Source organism: Equus caballus, chromosome 4 (genome assembly GCF_041296265.1).
Source record: "Equus caballus isolate H_3958 breed thoroughbred chromosome 4, TB-T2T, whole genome shotgun sequence".
NCBI classification, from domain to species: Eukaryota; Metazoa; Chordata; class Mammalia; order Perissodactyla; family Equidae; genus Equus; species Equus caballus.
Window position 1 is genome coordinate 40,116,052 of NC_091687.1, and position 24,278 is coordinate 40,140,329.

Here is a 24,278-nt window from a genome sequence, read left to right on the forward strand (position 1 = left end):
ATAAGGCTCAGGCAGAGCACCATTAAAAATAAGCAGAAGTTAACGTGTAGATGATGATATATAAAAATTACCTGCAATCTGTAGGATAACTTTAAATATGACTATTGTATCTCTGAATTTACTTAGAACACATCAATCTATCAGCTTGCAAAGATTAATTTCTAAGTTTATTAAATAGCAGATTAAGCAGGTTAGCTCCTCATGTATGCTACCAGTACTCCCCTAAATGAAACCACCAGATATTTAGTGATCTACTTCCTACAATGTAAAGGTAATATAAATAAATTATTAAGCCAACTCATAAAAACACAACATGTACTTAATAAATGCAACTACTAATATCCAGAGATTGTCACTTAATCTGTGTGTCTATGTATGTACGCGTTTGTGTGCCACACAGTTTTGTGTAATTTACTTAATTTTAAGAATCCAAATTCACTATTGGGTCTGGAATTATTTCAACAGAAAACAAAACAAAACTTTAGAAAAGATTCCCAGGCCTTGCTACTTTCAGAGAGTGAATGAACTTGTCTAGAATGAGTCTCTGAAATCCTTGTTTTTAAGAAGCACCCAGGTAATTATGATACAGGGGGTTCAAAAACTACACTTTGAGAAATACTGGCTTATACCAGATATACATTTTAACTAAGTCTTTTAAAAACATATTGAGAAATATTCATAGATTATAGAAAACTGTTTTAAATAATAGTATTATATATGGGTTAAGTAGAAAACATATTTTCTTTATTCAAATCATGTTGACTTTCAGTATATTTTGAAATGACACACAGAGTCATAGCAAAGCTATATTTTAATTTCATCACATTCCACTCTAAATTATTTACCATTTACCAAAAATAACTTTTTATAAAGCTTACTATTTTGTCTAATATTATACAGACTATCAATCTACACCTTTTTCTGTGTTTCTCTGAAAAATTAGAATAGCTTATGAGGATATTATACAAAACTAATTGGTATATTACACACCAAACATAAGTACAGATTCTGTACAATGCAATTGTATACATATATATTACAAGAGACTAAATGCCTTGTTAAAAGTAATAGTTTAAGAAATCTTTCATGGAAAAAATCTGCATCACAGACTGTGGTGGCTTAAGGATCAGCTGCTTTCCTCTCATGAATTTCTTTCAAGTGGGCATTAACTGTCCATTTAGCTTGATTAACAGTTTTATCACGAGGCCAGCCTACAAAGTAAAATATATGTCAACAATAAATGTGAAACATGTAAGAATGTATAAACGACATACATGACAGTGGGTAGTTCCCTATCTATTTGAAAAGGAACTTTCTCCTCAGGAGGCAGCTTATCAAGAATAGAGGGTATTTACTCAGGCTTCTGAAGGGATTTAAGAAGCAACCTGCTGGATGCAACTAGTGGCTCAGATTAGAAACTGGTCAAGAAGAGGTAAAGGACTACCTAATACCTTGATAGAAGAGATAGGAATACTGACCAGAATTAAAGGAAATGGTAAAAAAAAAGAGTTTCATTGTTATAAGACTGAAATAAATTATTCAGATAATTTCTAAAGTTTCTGGCTTTGGGGCTGGCCCCGTGGCCGAGTGGTTAAGTTCGCGCGCTCCGCTGCAGGCTACCCAGTGTTTCGTTGGTTCGAATCCTGAGCACGGACATGGCACTGCTCATCAAGCCACGCTGAGGCAGCGTCCCACGTGCCACAACTAGAAGGACCCACAACGAAGAATATACAACTATGTACCGGGGGGCTTTGGGGAGAAAAAGGAAAAAAATAAAATCTTAAATAAATAAATAAAGTTTCTGGCTTTGTTTGCTTAGGAAAGGCCTTTTTTCCTTGGTCTTAACTATTTCAATTTCATGTACTATTAGAGGTTTTCCTTTAAGTAAAATGGATTGTCATATTTTTAAAAAGAAATAACTTTACTAATACAGTACTTCATTATTAGAAGTCCAGAATAATTGATAATTACTTACCTGTTTTGTGTGTACTATAAAGCTCATTTTATTTTCCATACTGTGGATCTGAAAACACGTATCAGCATCTCCCAATTGCCACATAAAACAACCATACTTAAGGCTGAGAAGTAAAGCCTGCAACATAATTAGAAATCATTATATTGAAATATATATTAAAAACAACACCTATCTTCTCTTACTATCCACATTTACCTAGTCACGTCTAAACATAATAATTTTGAATGTTAGAATAAAACTTAATCAAAGCGCCCACACTAACCTCACAAAGCCCACAGTACAGAGCCACATATATGGTAGACTCTCAGGAGACCACCTTAAGCAATGATATTCTTTTTATCAGGGTGACAAAAATTTTTAAAGATACTCATTTTATGATGTGTATGTGTATATATGTATACACACACACACAAATATTTAGCCATGAGAAATAAGGAAATCCTGCCATTTGTGACAACATGGATGGACCTTGAGGGCATTATGCTAAGTGAAATAAGTCAGACAAAGAAAGGCAAATACTATAGGACATCACTTATATGTGGAATCTTTTTAAGCCAAACTCAGGGGCTGGTGGGTGGAGAAAATCAAGGAAACGCTGGTCAAAGAGTACAAACTTTCAGCTGTAAGATGAGTAAGTTCTGGGGATCTAACGCACAGCATGAGGATTATAGTTAATAATACTGTATATACTTGAAAGTTGCTAAGAGAGTAGATCTTAAATATTCTCACCACAAAAAAGAAATGGTAATTATGTGATGTGATGGATGGAGGTGTTAGTTAACGCCATGGTGGTAATCATTTTGCAATATATATAAGTGTATCCAATCAACGCATTGTACACCTTAAACTTACATGATGTTATATGTCAATTATATTTCAGTTAAAGCTGGGAGTAAAACGATGCCCATTCTATGAGTGACTTTCAAGAAAACGTAAATGTACTACAAGTTTTTACTTTCACCATGTTAAAAACAATTCCTTTTACTTTATTCAATACCTTTTGAATATTCACATAGGACTTTCAGATCTGAAATTTATGTAATAGGGGTAATATGTTGACTTAGGCAATTTCATCTCACTGAAAATAAGTACACTGATATACTTACTGTAAAAATAAGCAGAATTAAAAAAATTAATAATATATCCTTCATAAATTCAACAGAACTATTTAAAAAACAATGCTAGAGTAACCTATTCCTATACTTCTCTAACATAATGGTATATTTAAGTACACATTCAATATATCCTTTTGATTATTTTTTAAGTAATTCTTTCCTAGCAGTAACTTGTATTTTCTTGCCCTAAAAATATATTCTTTGTAAACATATATACAAAGAAAGTGTTCATGCTATCCTTTAAAATATGTATGTTTAGAAAATATTAGCTTTCTATGACTAGCAATTCTTAACATATTGATTATAAATAATAAACTAAGGATAAACCCAAAAGATAAAGGTTTAGGGCATTTTTTAAGTGAGGTTCTGTAAATGACACACTATAATTAATTCACATGACTGTATATCATGTATAATGGGAAACTAATAACATCTTGTTTAAAAATAGCTAGTTGGGGCTGGCCTGGTGGCCAAGTGGTTAAGTTCGCGCGCTCCGCTGCAGGCGGCCCAGTGTTTTGTTGGTTCGAATCCTGGGCGTGGACATGGCACTGCTCATCAAACCACGCTGAGGCAGCATTCCACATACCACAACTAGAAGGACCCACAACGAAGAATATACAACTATGTACCAGGGGTCTTTGGGGAGAAAAGGGAAAAAAAAAAAAAATCTTTAAAAAAATAAAAATAAAAATAGCTAGTTATATTTATATTGTAAAATAAAATTAAGTAAAGAGGATATGCTAAAAGAGCTACTTACCAAGGTACACACTGAAACACTGAGTCAAGATATCGTTAATACCTTACACTGCCTATCTTTTGGATCAGTCACTTCAAATTTGATTAATCAAGAGGCAAGAAATAGTCTATTAATATGGCCTCAAAACAGTTTAATATACAGAAAAAATACATGTGTAGTAACAGCAACTTCTCAATTACACGGAGGTCAAATTACCCACAAAAGTAGAGGCCATAAGTTAAAAATAAAGATTTTATTGTTATAGGACAATATGCACAGAGGAAGGAATTCTTGAGAAATCTATAATAATGAAAACAGCTGAATGGAGCTGAAAAGCCAAAGAGTTTACCTGGTGGTTTTGAGAGATCAATCTGCTCCAGAAGGAAAAAGGAGCTCTCATTAGAAGGTAAAACCTACAAAGGGCAAGGTGCTTAATGCGGGAAGTCAAAAAACACAAGAGAAATGGCAGAGAGAATTGAAAGCAGAAAACGGAAAATCAGAGTCAGAAGCAGCATACAGCTGACCAGGAGAGACGAGAAATAGTGATGTTGACAAATGATCACGAAGAATGGCACTATGTGGGTATTTAAATAACCAGTTTTATTTCAGAAGGGCATTATGGTCAACATGAACTGATATCAGCAAAGAGTAATCTATTGCCTAGATGTGGCAGTGTTACCGTAAGGTTGAAGATACATCAACAAGTACAGTTCAATTATGAAGACTGCAATACTCTCACTATAGTAAAACAATGAACCACAACACAGCACATTTATCTATTCAGAAGTGTCTACATTGTGTGTAAGTAGAACAGACAAGTCTCTGATGAGCATATGAAATTGGCTGAGCTATATTTTCTGATGGGTAACTTTCATTATTTCAAATAGAAACAAAATACAGAAGATAGAAGTAATTGAAAAAAAAAACCACAGCTGTATTCTATGGCTTTACCTGAGACTAATCTCTGAGGCTAATATATACCATGTAGAGTCTTAAATGCAAATGAAGGTATTTTGGCAGATGAAGATGTTTATTTAAGCAAGCTTGTCAAATTCAACCCTAACAGATCCTGGTGAATCTAAGACAACTGAGGACAAGCTGATTGTTCCCATCTCTGATGATCCAAAAATGTAATCATCTTAGAGCTTTTCACAGGTGCTATAAATTTATCAGTGGCTTACAGAGCACAAGATAATGAATATATGGACAAAAACTATCATTACCCTTGGGTTCAATCACCTTTTTATATATCTGAAGATAGCATTTTTATTTCTATTTCTAGAAATTGAACATCTTATCCTGAAAAAGCACACCATTAACTAACAATATTGTTATCATCCTCTACCTGTTACTGCTACCTCACTTACTTAATTCCTGGACTAGAACGTTATTCATAATATGAAATGTTATGATATTTTGAACCATCATTTGAATATTACATAAAACTTTTTATTGTTGTCTAAACTTGGAATGCTACCAAAAGTCAGACATAAAATTTAGTTTAGAAAAACGGCTCAGTGTTATACCCACAGCAGCACCATTCAGTTCAATGAAGAAAGATTTGCAGATAAAGGTATAAAATGTTCTGAAACAACAGAGGAAAAATTTCTTAAAATGGTGAGAACTTCTCCTTCATTTCCTTTAAGAAACTTAGTACAACAGAAACAGAAAAGTGTTTACAAGCTAATAAGAAGTAGCCTATCTTGTGAGTGTGAAATACTTTAAATAGAAAATAGTAAGAAAACGACCCAAAGCAAGCTGACAACAGAGACTTCAAAAAATCAAGTTCCATGGGGCCGACCCCGTGGCCGAGTGGTTAAGTTTGTGTGCTCTGCTTCAGCGGCCCAGGGTTTCGCCGGTTTGGATCCTGGGTGCGGACATGGTGCCACTCATTAGGCCACGCTGAGGCAGCATCCCATATGCCACAACTAGCAGGACCCACAACTAGAATATACAACTATGTACTGGGGGGTATGTGGGGAGAAAAAGCAGGGCAAAAAACAAAAAGAAGATTGTCAACAGTTGTTGGCTCAGGTGCCAATCTTTAAAAAGAAAAAAAAATCAAGTTTCAAGTCAATTAGTGAAGTCAGTCCCTATTCAGCCCTATGTCCCTATACATTCTCTATCTCCATTAACAGGCATATCTAACAGCATGGTAAAACAACTGTGGCCCCTAAGGAGGATCCTGAGGTGTCATGAAATGTCAAACCTGCAACAGGAATACTTTCATAAAGACCTCTAAAAATGATGAAAATAATAACTAGGCTTATGGGGCTGGCCCGGTGGCATAGTGATTAAGTTCGCATGCTCCGCTTTGATGGCCTGGGGTTGGCAGGTTCAGATCCCAGGTGTGGACCTAGCACTGCTCGTCAACCCACACTGTGGCAGCATCCCACATCAAACAGAGGAAGTTTGGCACAGATGTTAGCAACTATCTTCCTCAAGCAAAAAGAGGAGGATTGGCAGCAGACGTTAGGTCAGAGCCACTCTTCCTTACCCCTTCCCCCCAAAAATTAAGCTTATGATGAAATTTCCTAATCTAAAATCCCTTTTTAAATGCAAAAGCTTAGTTACTTTAAGTGATTTGGAAAATGGTTTATTCTTGACAAATCTGAATGAACAAAATAGATTTGATTTTTTATTAGCTTATTACAAACTAGAAAGCTGTTTACCCTGTAAAATGTGCTAGATATGCTAAAAATAATTGATAACCCCATATTTTATATTATAGTGACTTTGATTAGAAAAAGGAGTACAACACAGTAACAAGCCTCTGACTGAAAAGTTCTGAAGTATTCTAATGGGTATTCACAATCCCTTCCACACTTCATCCTGCCCCCCAAAAGGTTCTTGTAACTAATTCTAATTTTCAAAATGAAGCCTTTGTGTCAGCTATTTATTGTATATTTGCATTTTTTTATTTAAATCGAATTGATTTTTTTTTCCTTTTTTTTTTTCCCTTTTTCTCCCCAAAGCCCCCCAGTACATAGTTGTATATTCTTTGTTGTGGGTCCTTCTAGTTGTAGCATGTGGGACGCTGCCTCAGCGTGGTTTGATGAGCAGTGCCATGTCCGTGCCCAGGATTCGAACCAACGAAACACTGGGCCGCCTGCAGCGGAGCGCACAGACTTAACCACTCAGCCACGGGGCCAGTCCCTCGAATTGATTTTTAAAATAAGTAATATAATCACAGTTAAAATTGTTTTTAAGTTGTAAAATGGTATATATGAAAAGTCTCCTTCCTACTCTGTTCCCAGTTACCTATTTCCCTTCTCTAAGGGCTTCAAGAGACATTTTATGCATACACAAGCAATACCTATTTATGTAAATACAGTCTTCACTCACCTCTATTTTTTTACTGAGGTATATTTTAACATATAACATTACATTAGTTTCAGGTGTACAACATGATGATTCAATATTTGTATACGCTGCAAAATGATCACCACAATAAGTCTCTAGTTAACATCTGTCACCATACATAGTTAAGAAAGTGTTGTGTGTGATGAGGAACTGTAAGATCTACTCTCTTAGTAACTTTCAAATATGCAATACAGTATTATTAACTATCGTCACCATACTGTACATTACATCCCCAGGACTTATTTATTTTATAACTGGAAGTTTGTACCTTTTGACCCCCTTCACCCATTTCACCCACCCCCTACTCTCTGCCTCTGGCAATCACCAATCTGTTCTCTGTATCTATGAGCTTAGTTTTTTTGTTTCTTTTTAAAGATTCTACATATAAGTGAGATTATATGGCATTTGTTTTTCTCTGTCTAACTTATACTACTTAGAATAATGCCCTCAGGGTCCATCCTTGTTGCAAATGGCAAGATTTCTTTCTTTTTTATGGCTGAACAATATTCCATTGCATATATATACACAGAGAATCTTTATCCATTCATCCACTGATGGACACTTAGGTTCTTTCCATGTCTTGGCTATTGTAAATACTGCTGCAATAATCATGGTGGTGTATATATCTTTTTTAGTGTTTTCGTTTTCTTGGAATAACTTCTTCTCATTTTTATACAAATGGTAATATGTTATATATGGTTCGGCACTTTGCTTTTTCACGACATATACCTTGGGAGATCATTCTACACAAAAATATTCTTCATTCTTTTGTATGGCTGCAAGGTATTTCAATGCAGAAATGTATTATAATTAATATGTTAACTCCCTACTGATAACCATTTAGTTTTTGCCCCCCATCCACTGCTATTATAAATGAAACTGCAATGAATACTTTTGTATATAGGCCATTTCTAGATTTTTCATGTAGGTTGGTACCATTATTTAGATATTACATAATGTGACTGGTCAAAAACCAGGGGAAAAGCTGAAAATCTACCTTAGTTTCCATGTTTAGGAGATGAAGTCCTTTTATATTCACTCCTACATACACAGGGATGACTTTATGATTGCTGGGGCTTGCCTTTGTAAATATCTGTCCTGTGAAAAAAGCTGCTCCGTATGTAGGAATTTCCCAACAATTCTGTAAGAACATGCGCTGAAGGTGATGCATTTCTTTACTGACACCCTCACTTGTACTAAGATTCTAAAAACAAAGTAAAATAGAGATGTGAAAGGAGAACATACCTTTGACAGTCCAAATAGGTCAACTAGGCAGTTTTTAAAATCAAGGCTGCCCCCAAAGAAGAATAAAATTGTGTGACATTATCTCAAGAGCAATTTTAATTTTGAGATCTTATATAAAAGAAATATCAAGGGCTAAAAATACTGTCTATTCTATTAAGTTTTTTAAGTGCCTCTTGGACAGAAATAGTGTATTATTTCATATTTTTAAAATCTCTAGCCCTTACCATAATATCCAGCATATAGAAGGTCTTTAGCAAAAGATTCTACATTATTAAAAATAAAAATATCTTGCTACTTTGTTTCAGCTATGTGTGAACTAAAATAACCATTTTTAATTTCAAGACTACATATTTAATGTACCTATGTTTAAAATATTAATCATAGCAACACAATTTCAACAAGCCTATAAAATGTCTTTGTATTTCTATGAAATAGCTTACCTTGTATTCATGAAGTATTCGGTTTGTCCAGTGAGGTGCCTTACTTTTCAATTTGGTAACAGGTACAATAGATTTTAGATTTTCTTCACTGTAAGCAAACATGCCGACATCTTTTAAAACAATCATCTTTAGTAGCTAAAGTAATATAATCATTTAGACACAAATGGCTTTAAGGTAACATGATTTTTAGCTGAAAAATACTAGGTTGTAAAATATCAGAGAACTCTAAAAATTTAAAGCAAAAAGCCACAATGCTAACAATGCTCTACTTAGAGAAATATTTCTTCTTTCAATAATCACAAAATATTTTTGAAAATTGAAAACCACAAAAAATAAATTTCAGTGTTTTCTTTCAACATGAAACATGAAACTAGTTTTTGTGGTGGGATTCTTAAATGCATCTGCCTTACAAATAACATTTTTCTACTTATTCGGGCCAGGTTTTAGTGAACTTATTTAAACAAATAGTTAAGAAAGAGAAACTTTAAAAGTATAAGGTATGTCAAACTACAGTCAAATATAAGAAAAAGAATTTTGGAGAGAGTATAACTTAAAGAATGCTTTGCCATAGTTTTTTTTTTTTTCTCATTCCATGTCTTATATTATTTAATTCCAAACCAATGTATAAGTATTTCTTAATAACATATTTCTAAACTTTCTTGGTTAAACTAAATCTTGAACATAGCATAAGACCATGCATTATATTAAATACTTACTTTAGGAAACCTTGCTTGTGTTTCTTACTCTCATAATTTCCATAAACTATTTGCAACAGTAGACTTGCCAATGTTATTAGTTTGGCATCAGGAGCTGTATAAAAGCCCTTCAATAAATTATATCTGGCTTCGTCGAAGAGAATAAGAATAGCTAGTGGGTCTTCAATCTTAAAAGAAAAAGTATAATGTGGTTATTAGGCTACAATTTCCTGTTACAAATGTACAACTTGTCATTATCTAACATGGAAAAGCAAAAGCTACATATTTATATAGAAATGAACTGTTATTGTTTTAGAGCAGGGATTGACAAATTTTTTTCTATTAAGGATCAGATAGTATTACTTTAAGCTTTGTGAGCCATTCAGTCTCTGTTACAACTACTCAACTCTGCTAATGTAGCGCAAATGCAGCCACAGACAATACATCAACAAATGGGTGTAGTGTTGTTCTACTAAAACTTTATATGTGGATACTGAAACTTGAATTTCACAAAATTTTCATGACATGAAATACGGTTCTTTAGAACTTTTTCAACCATTAATAACTTACAGGATATACAAAAATAGGCAACAGGTCAGATATGGCAATAGGCCATGGTTTGCTAACCTCTGGTTTACAGTCTAATAAAATTATCATCAGTTTATGGATATGGATAATTTCTAGTACAATTTTACCTGAATTCTTTATATTCCTCAAACATTTTTCTATTATCTATGCTTCATACAATATAGTAGTGAACCTCAAAGAAGATAAAAGTGTATCAATTCCCAAAAGGGCACATGTAATTTAAAAAAAGCTTATTTTAAAACATTTTTTATTTGACTAAAAATACTTTGCACCTCCAAATAACATTAAAGGAGAGCATAAGGTTTTTTTTTTAAGTTTTAAAAACTTTAAAGTTTCACTTCACGTGGTAAGATTAACAAAGTTTGAAAAATGCTAGCCTATAGAATATATTTCTACTTGGAAAAAAATCACCAATTATAGAGTTTCTGAATGAATACTTAAAGTACTTCTAAATATAATCCACAATGATCCAAATTCTTTATGGTAAAAGTTATTTTGACATACTAACTAAAATAATCTTATAATACTCCATATGATATAAAAAAACAGAAATAGGACTTCCTAGGGAAAAAAAAAGATGAGGGGATTGTTCTAGATTAAGAGACTAAAGAGATCAAATGCAAAGCATGAACCTTGACTACATCCTACAGATGGGAGCTACAGAAGACTTTGAAGCACTTGAAGGAAATCTGAATATGGATCTGATATTAGATGTTATTATGAAAATATTAATTTTATTAGGTTGGAAATGGTACTGTAGTATGTAGGTAAATCCTTGTTCTTAAGAGGTGCATGTCAAATATGTAGGGATGAAGCGCCACGATGTCTGCAGCTCACTTTTAAATGGTTGACAAAGAGAAGGTGGAACAAATGTAGCAAAATGTTAACAATTAGCAAATTTAATGAATGGTGTATGATATGAATTTTACTACTTTTTCAAGCTTCCTATGGGTTTTCAATTTTTCAAAATTATTGGGAAAAAGAATGAAAGAACACCTATTTTTCTAAAAAAAAATTGACAGTGAATTTGAAGAATTTGAGAATAGTTATACTTCCTAATAGTATGTTCAGTGAATAGTCGTCAACAATTGTCATTTTTTAATGAAATCAGGCTATTTTCATCCTAAAAGAATGATGCCAACCAATAAATGCAATTTTTCTATTTCTCAGACAGTACAAATAGGAATTTCTTAATTACATAATGAGTGAAAGAACACTACTTTATCAGACTATCATGATATTCTGATTTACCTTAAGTACTTACTAAGCCTTGCTTCTTTATCACGTAAGCCCACTTTACAATACTTATAATTATGCAATTTATTGTCCAAGCAATATCATTATTGCTTTTTCTCTACTAGCCAACTTTTAAAATACTACTTGAGGTAGAGAAGGCAGAGAAGGAAGACAGACTGAGAACACAAATTATTTGCAGATTTCATGAACCTAGTACATTTTTTAAAACTGTGATAAAATACACTTAACAAAAAATTTGCGATTTTAACCATTTTTAAACATACAGTTCAGTGGCATTAATTACATTCACAATGTTGTGCAACCACCACCATTATTTCCACAACTTTTGCATCACCCAAACAGAACTTCTATAACCATTAAGCAATAACTCCTCATTCTCTCTCTGCCGCCGCACCTGTGGTAACCACTAATCTACTCTGTCTTTACGAATTTGCCTGTTCTAGGTATTTAATATAAGTAGAATCATACAGTATTTGTCTTTTTGTGTCTGGCTTATTTCACTTAGCATGTTTTCATTCATGTAGAACTTAATTCCTTTTTATGGCTGAATAATATTCCACCGTATGTATATCCTACATTTTGTTTATCCATTCATCTGCTGATGGACACTTAGTTTGTTTTCACTTTTTTGGCTATTATGAATAATGCTGCTATGAACAACGGCATACAGGTATCTGTTTGACTTCTTGTTTTCAATTCTGTAGGTATATACCAAGGCATGGAACTGCTGGATCATAGGCTAATTCTATGTTTAGTTTTTTTGAACAACCAGTAAACTGTTTTCCACAGTGGTTGCATCACTTTAAACTCCTACCTTGCAATGTACAAGAGTTCCTATTTCTCTACATTCTCACCAATACTCGTCATTTTCCTTTATAAATTTTTATTATTACAGTCATCCTAGTAGGTGTGAAGCGGTTTCTCAAGTTTTGATGTGCTTTTCCCTAATGACTACTGATGTTGAGCATCTTTTCATGTACTTGTTGGCCATTTGTATATCTTCACTGGAGAAATGTGATTCAAATTCTTTGCCCAATTTAACCGGGTTGTCTTTTTGTTGTTAAGTTGCAGGAGTTCTTTATATATTTTGGGTAGTAAACCCTTATATGATTTGCAAATATTTTCTGCCATTCTATAGGTTGTCTTTTCACTTTCTTGATCATGTTCTTTGATTTACAAATGTTTTTAATTTTGATGAAGTTCAATTTATCTATTTTTTTTTTTATTCTTATGTTTTTGGTGTCATATCTAAACATCCACTGACAAATCTAGGGTGATGAAGATTTACCCATATGTTTTCTTGTAAGACTTTTATGATTTTAGCTCCTACATTAAGGCTATTGATACATTGAGTTAATTTCTGTATATGTTGTGAGATCAGGGTCCAATTTCATGTACCATCTTTTGAAGACACTAGATATGGACTTGAGTATCCTCAGATTTTGGTATCTGTGGAGGGGTCCTGGAACTAATCCCCTGTGAATATTGAGGGACAACTATATTCTTTCTTCACTGGATGGACTTGAAACCTTTGTCAAAAAGCAACTGGCCATAGATACATGGGTTTATTTCAGGACTCTCAATTCTATTTTGTTGGTCTATATGTCTATCTTATGCCAGTACCACATTGTTTTCATTACTGTAGCTTTGCAGTAAGTTTGGAAATGGGGAAATGTGTATCCCTCAACTTTGTTCTTCTTTTTCAAGATTGTTTTGGATATTCAAGGCCCTTTGCAATTCCATATGAATCTGAGGATTGCCCTTTCCATTTGTGCAAAAAAGTCTGTTGGAATTTTGTTAGGGATTGCATTGAATTGGCAGATCACTTTGTTAGTACTGACATCTTAACAATATTAACTTATCCCTGAACATGGGATGTCTTTCCAGTTACTTAGGTCTTTAATTTCTCTCAGTAATGTTTTTGCAGTTTTCAATGTACAAGTCTTGCACCTCTTTTGTTAAATTTATTCCTAGGTATTTTATTCTTTTAGACGCTATTTTAATGTATTTCTTAATTTCCTTTTTGGGATTGTTTGTTTCTAGTTTAGAAACAACTGATTTTTGTATTTTAACCTTATACTCTGCAACTTTGCTAAACCCATTTATGAGCTCTAGCAGCTTTCTTGTGGATTCTTTGGGATTTCTTATACATATAAGATTATGTCATTTGTGAACAAAGATAGTTTTATTTTTTCCTTTTCAATTTGGATGCCGTTTATTTCTTTTGTTCTTTCTTTTCTTTTTTTTTTTTTGGTCTAATTGCTCTGGCTAGAGCTTCCAGTAGTATATTAAATAGCAGTGGTAAAAGCAGGCATCCTTGTCTTGTTCCAGATCTTAGAAGGAAAGCTTTCAGTCTTTCACCATCAAGTACAATGGCACCATCAAGCACAATTTATGAAAAATGGTTTTTCATAAACGCCATTTATCATATTGAGGAAGTTTCTATTTCTAGTTTTCTGAGAGTTTTATCATGGAAAGGTATTGAATTTTGTCAAATGCCTTTTCTGTGTCAACTGAGATAATTGTGAGGTTTTTTCTCCTTCATTCTATTTACGTGATTCTAATACATTTTCTATGAATAACCAAGATCTTAGTTTTTGGTAAATTTCATACAAATTTTTATATAACTCCCAACGTATCTGACTGAGAGGATCATATCTATCTTTAGTTTCATAATATTAGAAGGACAATATGAATAGTCAGACAGAAAACATTTACCAAGTTTGGACATGGTCACTGACATTTTCATGCACTGAAATTTGCTTAACCTTGTCTGTTTAATATTTCCTTGAATAAAGAATCAGGAAATGCATTAGGTATTTTTCTTCACCAAAGTTATGAGATCTTGGAACTCCCCCCGACTCCCCTCCCAATTTTCACAGCTACCACTGTATTTAGATTCTCATACCTAGTCTAACTTGTAATATCTCCCTTGGGTTTCTTCTTTGTCCATTCAGCCTTCAGATGTCATTATCTCACCTCTCCTCTAACATTTACAGTAACTAAAATCCAAACATACTTGTTTGGAACAGATCCTTCTATGAAATGTAAATTCTATTCTCATTTGTTACTGTCTATATGATTCTTTGCTTGAGTTGAGAACAACTACTAACTGACTGTTGAGAATAACTTTTTATGTCCTTTTTGCAAATACAATCTTTTCTACCTAGAATGTTTTTTCTGTTTTCCCTCCAGACCAACATATCTCTTTGTTCCTTTGAAATTTACACAACTGATTAGCCCTTTATTAAGTTTATCTTTGACACTACACTTCCTTTAAAGCTATTCTAAAATTTTCTGTATAATCTGTCTCTTCTCTGCTTGCAAATTCTCTTTACGATCCATTCTTTATTTCTTTTATATTCTAAGACAATGGAGGTGGAAATGGAATAGCCAATCAGGGGCTCTGTAAGTAGACTGACTCAAACTCTACCACTTACACCACAGGGATGTCAGGAGTGAATGGAACAACAGAAGTAAAATTCCTCTATACAGGAAGAGCACAATTTCTGCCTCTAGTGCCTACAACAGGAAATCAATAGATTCTGTACATTTAAATGACTACAAATAAGATTTCCAAGCAAACCTTTTTTTCAACTTCCAAAGGAAGTCTCACATCTCTTCTTAGGAAAAGCTGTGGTGTTTCCCTTTGAGGATCCAAATTAGTCAATTCAGCAAGTATTTCTGGCCAGTCACGAACATGTTGCAAGGGTTTATGATAAGGCTTGAGTTGAAGGCCTGAAAAACATCTTTCCTTTTATTAATGATAATGTAAAAATAAATCAATTACATCAACACAGAAACTCTGTATCAAACTCTCTGCACTTAGGTACTGAGTACACACAAATTAAAGGTCTAAATTTAAAACAACATTGACTTTAGTTAATATTACTACCCAATTTGAGGTTAATTGCTTTTGTTTTTAAGAATATAAGAATTATGATGGGCCGGTCCCGTGGCTGAGTGGTTAAGTTCACACACTTTGCTTCAGCGGCCCAGGGTTTCGCTGGTTCAGATCCTGGGTGTGGACATGGCACCACTCATCAGGCCATGTTGAGGTGATGTCCCACATGCCACAATTAGAATATACAGCTATGTACTGGGGGGATTTGTGGAGAAAAAGCAGAAAAAAATCTTTTTTTTTTATTATAAAAGTAAAAACTTAAAAACTTAAAAAAAAGAATTATGAAAATAATTCTTAAATAAAATTTATTAAATGTATTTAAGATCCTTAATTCCACGATAGCCTATTTAACTATGATACAATTAGGAGAATTTGGTGTTTAAAAAAATACAATTAAACTATTAGATAACCAATCACAACTATCTCAATTAAATCCCTTATGTATCTGAAATTCTTTGTCTGAGAGACAAATCTATAGTGACATTAGGTTGGTTTTAAATAAAAATACCTGATAGAAAACTAATATAAAGAAAAAGAACATTTGTATTATTTTGAGGTGAGGTGAACAATGAAAATAAAGGCAAGTTGGACAACTACATTTAAGGGCATTCTTATCAAATTCCATTGCCAGAGAAGGAATGTTTTGGCTTTTACCACTTAAAACACTGTCTGAGGCAGGGGGTGGGGTAGGCCCAGAGGCTTACCTATTTCAGCAGTTTGAACACTAACAATTTACATAACAGAGAACATTATATCATTTCAAAATTTATAAGTCAATAGTAAACTGATGCTATACTTAGGTCTACCAAGCCACTCTCAAAAAGGAATAATGAGGTTTACATAACAGAATAAGAACTTTCTTACTGAGGTTTTCTGAACAGATCCAAATAGTGAAATATTGTTGTGTTTCTTGAGAGAGACGCATTCCTTCCATTATCTGCTGCACTGTGGTATTATTTCCATGTTTCAGTTCGACAGAACGGTATGACCCATCCATTCTGTATATTCGAACTTTTTCATACTAGGACAAACAATGATAATAAATTATGCACCCTGGTTAGAAATTATACATTCCAATCCAACAAAATGCTTTAATTTCATCTGCCTTATTATAGATTTCTAACATGGAAAATATCAGAAAAACTGTCTGAAATGACAATCTGCTGGCAATATTTTTAAAAATTTTACTTCTATTTTATATTTTCCAGTTTCCTCTGGATATACCATGGTCAAATAAGTTTGAGAAACTAAGGCAAATGGCTTTAAAAAAATATTCAACTGCAGAATCTTGTGGGAGGATATTTTAAAGCCATTAATGTACAATGTAAATATTATATGGGGGATACAGACTCGATTAACTAAATCCGGCATTAGTGAAGTACCTCATAAGTCCAGTGGGCCACAAACTATACTGTAGAAACGTGTACCAGCAATAATTTGTCCTAAGAGGAAAGTGTGATGGAAGACTCTGCAGGTAAAAGCTATGGAACAATGGACCTTAAGCCAAGTTTTTTTTCTCCAGTTCAGAAAATTCCAGAGAGAAATGACATTCTCAATACATTTTTATTGTTATGGGAAGTAACTAATGCCTCTAAACTTCCAGAACAGTTCACTTTGGATAAAAGTACCTAATTCCTCTTACCATATACATTTACATATAAAACTTACGCCAGGAATAAAAGTGTGTTCTAACTATACAGTTAGAAAATAAACTGCAATGAAGTATAACATAAAGGTGCCTGTACTGCTTATCTATTTCCTTGTGTTTGTCTTGTGCTCATGGAAAAGTGTTTTGACAAAATGTGTATGAGTGGGTAATTTTCCTTACAGGCAGAGATCATATATTTATTCTTTATCATTTAACACTTTCAGCATTTCATGGTGTTAAATTCACAGAAACACTCAATAAATACTTATTGTCTAGTTGATGGGAATGTTTGTAAAGGCTCAGACATAATATGGGCTGTTGATATCAAGCTTTATCCTTCATCTGTTGATACAAATCCTTCTATCTGGTTTGCAAGTTTTCAAACAGTTTTTAAATTGATGACAGTTTTGTTGTCACTATAACTTTTAGGCATAACTGAGTTTATTCTAACTGTTAATACTTCTCTATCTTAATGTCACTGCTTATTATTTCAGACATAATTAGATGGAAAGGCCAGGTTGAACTGGCAGAATAAAAGAGCTAAGAAATCTCCTATTTTAACCCATTCACTTTCTTGAGCAGGAAAATGAATCTGTAATAGATAAGTTACTTGCTGAAACTAAATTAATGAATGATGTGTAACATTATTTACAAATATGAAATATTGCTTAGAAGGTCTAAGTAGAGAGATATGCTTCAATAAATAGATTACAATTTGTAATTAGCACATCAAGTATAGAGATTATACTGGAAATTAGATAAATTTCAGGTGATTGAAAAATTTATTTATTTATGTAAGTTTTATTCTGTTATACAAAAACAAGTGTCCAAATGTTAGGGAGGATAACAAATTGAATACCTATAAAGTCTAACCATGAGTTTTATAAAAGCAGTAAAGAAGCTATCCATCCATGCATCCTTCTACTCTTGTCACAGATCTTCAAATTACTTATCAATTTAAATACGACGCTTGGCTTTATTTATGAAAATAATTCTTACTGGTTTGTTAATGGCTTCCTTCAATAATTTTGCAGCTTCTTCCCAATTATTTTGTTTGTTTTCTTCACAAATATTTAAAGGGGATCTTCCTTGTTGGTCTGTTATGTGCTGGAAATGTGGGGGCGGGGAAGGATAAAGAAAGATAGGCATTACACATAGACTGTGTTCTAAGGGAAAATATCAATCAATCAAAGTTTCATAAACAGACTCGTCTAGTAGTAAGTAAATATTAACCCTACCTAGACATGCTATACTCAAAATAAACATGACGTGCCAAAGATGAAAGACTCAAAGCACTATTCAATGTGACTGTTTTTTTAAAAAGTTCTGATTATAGACACAACGAAGATTTTGTTAATGCTATTATTTTTCCCTTTACAAAATACTTGTTAACACAAATTCTAGAAAACGGGTAGAACATCTTTTTCCTTCTTAAAAATATTTTTTAGGAAATACAATATAAAAGGAAAAGATGTTAAATTTTATGTACATTGTGGGATGGATGGTGGTGATGGCTGCACGACAATGTGAAGGTACTTAATAACACTGGACTTTACATCTAAAAATGGTTAAAATGGTACATTTTATGTGAGGTATATTTTACCACAATACAATAATTATGTACAAAAGCAAAGTTTATACACAAATATTATTTATTCTATATATTAAGTGAAATTTGTTTTTATTTTTCAGCTGCTCTCTTAAGTACATAATTTAACATTAAAAAAAAGAAAACCTGGAAAATCACTTACTCTGTCAACTTCTGGATGGTTTAGGAGAATCTGTACTATTTCAGCATGGCCTCCTCCAGCAGCAAAATGAAGAGGAGAACTAAGCTGCCCATTTAAAAGGTTTGGATTGCACTTTCCTTTCTCTAATAATATGCGAGTGGCCTCAACTTTTCCATACCTATACAAAAGTAAACACACCTAAAAAAGTCATCTGAAATGTTTTAAACATCCAAACTTTAGGCAACATCTCAAAGAAATCTAAGATTTTTCCAGGGCAGAGAGCAAGGAATTAAGACATTGCTATAAATGTTTCCAGTGCCTAGGGATTTCTTATGAATTATTCAGTTCAGTTTGACTCTTTCTATTTCTGATCAACTGGGAGAAAATAAAATTTCAAATACAAGATAGAGCAGCTGATAGCAGATCACTGCACACAAAGCAAAAAATTATAAATTAGAGAGAGAAAATTTTTAGTCAGAAATATGCTCAGAATCAGAGAGTAACTCATAAAACTAACAATGCTTTTCACTTGGGCCTGTGATTTACAAAATAGGCCGAAGACATAATTCTATATGTAGCTGATACAGCAGTATCAGGCAACATGAGAGACACAAAGGTATGTGCTCTAATAAAGATATATAATGTAATTGGAGAAGTAAAACAAAAACATGGGATAGGGGCTGGCCCAGTGGTGTAGTGGTTAAGTTTGTGCGCTCTGCTTCAGTGCCCTGGGGTTTGCAGGTTCGGATCGTGGGCACAGACCTAGCACTGCTCATCAAGCCATGCTTTGGTGGTATCCCACATAAAGCAGAGGAGGATTGGGACAGATTTTAGCTCAGCAACAATCTTCCTCAAGCAAAAGGAGGAAGATAGGCAACAGCTCAGGGCCAATCTTCCTCACAAAAAAACCAAAAAAACCCCCATGGGATAAATTACACAGTGTTGTAAAATTTAAGTAACAGTTTAGGATAACAATCAACAAAATAAGGCACTATATATTTGTCAAATCAAAATAGTATATATTAATGCTTTAAAAAAATGTCAGAAAAGGAAGATATGATTTCAGTCTAAAATGGTCCTGAAAAATCTTTTGATACAGAACAATCTGAACTGGATTTTAAATGGGAAGAAACTGAAGAGATGTCGAAGAGAGGTAAAATATTTTACGTAGTGGGAAAACGAGTGTGCAAAGCAAGGACCAGGAGAACACAAAGCATGTGCCAGACAAAGTGAGTCCATCATACGGTTACAGCCAAAAACTTATGTGAGGCTGCAATCTGAAGCAATGGTGGAAAAGTAATTCATTGTTTGGAAATAAATGGGTGGGAAGGAGGAAGGGGAAAGGAAATTTGCTTTTAGATTTGGTGCATTTGAGGGGAAACAGCGCATCTTTAGACGTGATCCAATTCGCCCTCAACTTCCTTCCTTCCCTTTCACATACCCTGTGGTTTTCCTATGCCCTGAACCTGCCACTTATAGACTACCCCTTCTTATACGTGTGACATTTTGCTCGTGTTCTTTGCTATTCTTGAGACGTCTTTTTCCTCCTCCTCATTTTGTCCAGGTTAAGCTCTATTATTTCTTTGGCATAGGTTAAATATCTACCTCCTCTATATTCCCACTACATTTTAGCTTCTTCTATGGGATTTACTTCATTTTACCTACTTTCATCCTTGTTTATATACATCTCTTCTCTATCAGCCTGAGAATTCCTTGAGAGTACAGACAGCGTATTTGCATTCTCCAAACTGCCATAAGCACAAAAATGAGTAACTAAGCTGTTCAGTAGGCAACTGAAAATGCAGCCATGGTACTCAGGAGGAAGGCAAAGGCTTGGGATATCTATCTGAGAATATACAAATTTATCTAACTGAAAAGAATACTGTTAAGGCTGGGAGAAAGGATGAAATCTTTCCGAGAGAGAATCTAGAGAAAGATGATCATCTTAGAACAATGAAATGCATCTTGAAAAACACTCTTTCAGGACAGGAAAAGATATTGAGGGGACAATTCAAGTAATAATAAAAATAATTAATACAAACATACATTTTGTATGATGCTCTAAAGTTTTCAAGGTACTTTCTTTCTTTTTTTTTTTTTTTTGCTGAGGAAGATTCACCCTGAGCTAACATCTGTGCCAATCTTCTTTTATTTTATTTAGATGTAGGTCACCGCCACAGCATGTCTGCAGGTAACCAGGTACCAAACCTGGCCCTCTGAAGCAGAGTGTGCCAAACTTAACCACTAGGCCACAGGGCAGGCACTGTCAAGGTACTTTCTTAAATAATTATTTAATATAATCTTCACAGCAACTTATAAGGCAGGCGGAGGGATTTTTATTGCATGCATGAGAAAAATAAAGCTTGAACCAGTTAAGTCACTTGCCCAAGATCTCAAGGTTACTAGTCAGGGTTAGAATCTAGTTTTCTGAATCTTAAGATAGCAGTTTCCATACTATAACACATGCTTGGGTCACAGAATGGAGGCCAGTATTTCAATATTAATAATGATAAGGTAACAATAATATCCTGCATTTGTACTGACCTTCATGCCCTCCGCTATGCCCTTTCAACTCCACTTTGTTCTTAGAACGAAAGGGTGGTCAATAGTATTAAATGCTGCAGAGCAGGGAAAGAGATTAAAAACTGAGAAAAGGTGAAGAAGTTTCATGAAGAGTGAAAAAGAAAGCAGTGAGTGTGGCCCACTCACCCTTGAAGTCTGGCTATGAAACAAAGGAAAGAAACAGAATAGTGGCTAGAAGAGGCAGCAGGTTCAAATTAAGGTTCTTTTCAAGGAGAGAGAGAACCATGTATGCTTGAAGGCAGGAAGAAAGAAATTGCAGAAAAGGAGAAAGTGAATTTAATGGGGAACAAAAGAAGTTTTACTTGTATACCCTACGATATAGGAGAGAGATGGGAACAAAAATTGATCATTGGGGTAGAGAAGAAGGACATTTCTGATGGCTTCAATTTTCTTTGACAACAAGGGGTAAAACTATCCGATGAGAATAGAGAAAGAAGTAGTGGGAGTTTAAGTGCTTAAGAGTAGAAAGGTCTAGAATAGCTTATAGGGGAGGACTAAAAGGCTCACAGGATGAATGAGACAAAGAGAACAGAGAGCTAACCTACAGTGAGGACCCAAATGAAATCAGATGGAATAATTTGTAGGGAGCCAAATGATCTTAGTTCCAAAACACTCTAACAATGATGTGAAGCCTAAAAGTACTATCACAGAGAGGACACTGACTTGAGAGAGGTGAGAAAACATGGGATGCCAATGAGGCATTTACTGAATGGCTGACAAGTTATCCATATGGAGAGAAAGCCAACTTAAACAGTTTTGGAAAATGGTGATTCTAGTAAAGAATAGATTTTAGGTACCTGGTTACAAATATGAGAATTTTAAAAGCTTGGAACAATCCTAGGAGTGATTTAATTAAGTGGTTCTCAAATAGTGGTCTGGGAACCCATGAGGATCCCTGAAATCTTTTCCAAGTGTCCTCCAGGTCAAACATATTTTCATAATAATACTAAGAAGTTATTTGCCCTTTCCATTCTCATTTTCTTCTAAGTGTACAGTGGAGTTTTGTAAAAGCTACATGACACGTAATACTGCAACAAATTAAAGGCAGAAGCAGACGTGAGAATCCAGCTATCTTCTATTTAGCTGGACAGCAAAGAGATTTGCAAGAATGTTAAAACAATGCTACTCTTCTGATTTTTTATTTTGGAAAATAAGGTATATTTCATAAAATTGTATTTATGTTATTATTGTTTTATTTTTAAAAGAATTAATAAATACTTAAAAATATTTTTCAGTTTTAACTTCTAATCTGGTAAATAACATTAGGTATAATTCACATAAACAAAAGCTCTTTGGGATTTTTCACTTTTAAGAGTAAAAAAGGGTCCTGACACCAAAGTTTGAGAACCACTGATCTAATAAAACTCTCATTTTAAAGATGAGAAAACAGACCCAAACGGGTAAAACATCTTGTCTAAGTTTATAAACATAAGCTCCAAATCCCATCTCTTGATGAGACAGCCCAGTATCCCCCTCCTCAATCTTTGTACCAATTAGTAAATAAGAGTATATTTCCAAGATAAAGTAATTTAAGTTCTTACTAAATAGTTAAGTCAGTCTTCATTCACACCCACATCAGTCAAATGATCCATCTGATTAAAAGTATTGCAAGGTGATCCATACTACTCCTTGTGTATTAAACTTGGCTGTTACTTCCAGCTGACAGAAAATTAATTTTATCAAAACATAAAACTGTTTTCCTTGCTGTATTCTAATAATGAGGTTTTTCAAATAAAAATACTACAGATTAACCAATTTTAGATTTAGACATCAAAATGTTTAAATTTTTATAACACTTTAATAATAACAGCCAACATTTATTGAGTGCTTATTATGGTGTGAGGTACTCTCAAAGCATGTTCTCCCTTAATCTTAAGAAAAGTACTATTATTAAACCCGTCTTACAGATAAACAGACAGATCCTTAGAGACATTAAGTAACTTGCCAAAGGTCATACTTTTAGGAACTAACCGTTGAGACTGAAACTTAGGTACATTCCAAAACACATTAAATACTATGCCATACTTCTGTTTTTATGTAATAGGTAATTGAAAACATTACCATTCTTTTTTTTTTTGAGGTAGATCAGCCCTGAGCTAACATCTGCCACAAATCCTCCTCTTTTTGTTGAGGAAGACTGGCCCTGAGCTAACATCTGTGCCCATCTTCCTTTACTTTATATGTGGGATGCCTGCCACTGGCATGGCTTGACAGGCAGTGCGTAGGTCCACACCCAGGATCCGAACCACCGAACCAGGGGCCGCTGAAGCGGAACCTGTGAACGTAACTGCTAGTGCAACCGGGTCAGCCCCTATCATTCTTTTATTAGAGAAGAAAACAACCCGCTGCCTCTTTAAAAAGGGCAACAATATAGCCAATTGTAAACTTGGGATTCCTAAACTAAAATTCATTGCCTCTGTCTTTCCTAATTGCACAGGATCCTTTCCTGGATTCCTATATTCTCTTCCTCCTTTTGTTCAGCTCCAGGTAAGGCATGTGATTTCTTTTAGTACTGTTGCTGCTACCAGTAATGACTAGTAATCTGAAGAAACAATTATAAATTCAGTAAAAGATGATTTAGGTTAACTCTTTCCAAATCTGAATGTAAAAATTCCCTGTAGTGGAAAAACAATTAGAACACATTTATAGAATAAGACAGTATATTTTTAAGGAAGCAGTGCATTTTTAAGGAAGATAGATGTATATTAAAAGCAACTGTATTTCACCACTTGATCACAAATATTGGAATCAGTGAAATCGAAAGAATTTGAGCTGCAAAGAACTCTAGAAATGATCTAATTAATGTATTTTACATATAGAGTAAAAAAACTGAGATGCAGAGAGGTGAACTGAATACCTTGCTCAATGTCATGCAGCTAAAAAGTTGTGGACATTTAACAGGCAGTAAATAATGTAAGCACTTCTTAAAGTAGCCAAAGAACTTCACTTTAAATAATAAGTCAAAAGCAAATTTCCCACAAGAAATAATGGTAAATAAC

At 33.9% G+C, this 24,278-nt stretch overlaps 1 protein-coding gene across 6 annotated transcripts in view; it reads right to left on the reverse strand.

Annotated features, from left to right (window-relative positions):
- Positions 1-722: 722 nt before the first annotated feature.
- KRIT1 (KRIT1 ankyrin repeat containing) overlaps positions 723-24,278 on the reverse strand; it is a 36,769-nt gene continuing 13,213 nt past the window's right edge. For 3 of the 6 annotated variants that reach the window (XM_014739123.3, XM_001491529.6, XM_070265663.1), the window contains exons 9-17: positions 18,718-18,874; positions 17,966-18,073; positions 16,183-16,339; positions 15,001-15,152; positions 9,591-9,757; positions 8,875-8,962; positions 8,187-8,393; positions 1,976-2,092; positions 723-1,211 (exon numbers count right to left, since the gene is read on the reverse strand). In XM_014739123.3, the coding sequence (XP_014594609.1) occupies positions 1,155-1,211; positions 1,976-2,092; positions 8,187-8,393; positions 8,875-8,962; positions 9,591-9,757; positions 15,001-15,152; positions 16,183-16,339; positions 17,966-18,073; positions 18,718-18,874 (1,210 nt within the window). In that variant the 3' untranslated portion in view covers positions 723-1,154. The remainder of the gene's footprint in view (positions 1,212-1,975; positions 2,093-8,186; positions 8,394-8,874; positions 8,963-9,590; positions 9,758-15,000; positions 15,153-16,182; positions 16,340-17,965; positions 18,074-18,717; positions 18,875-24,278) is intronic. The other 3 variants (XM_014739125.3, XM_070265665.1, XM_070265664.1) reach the window with 1 other exon arrangement.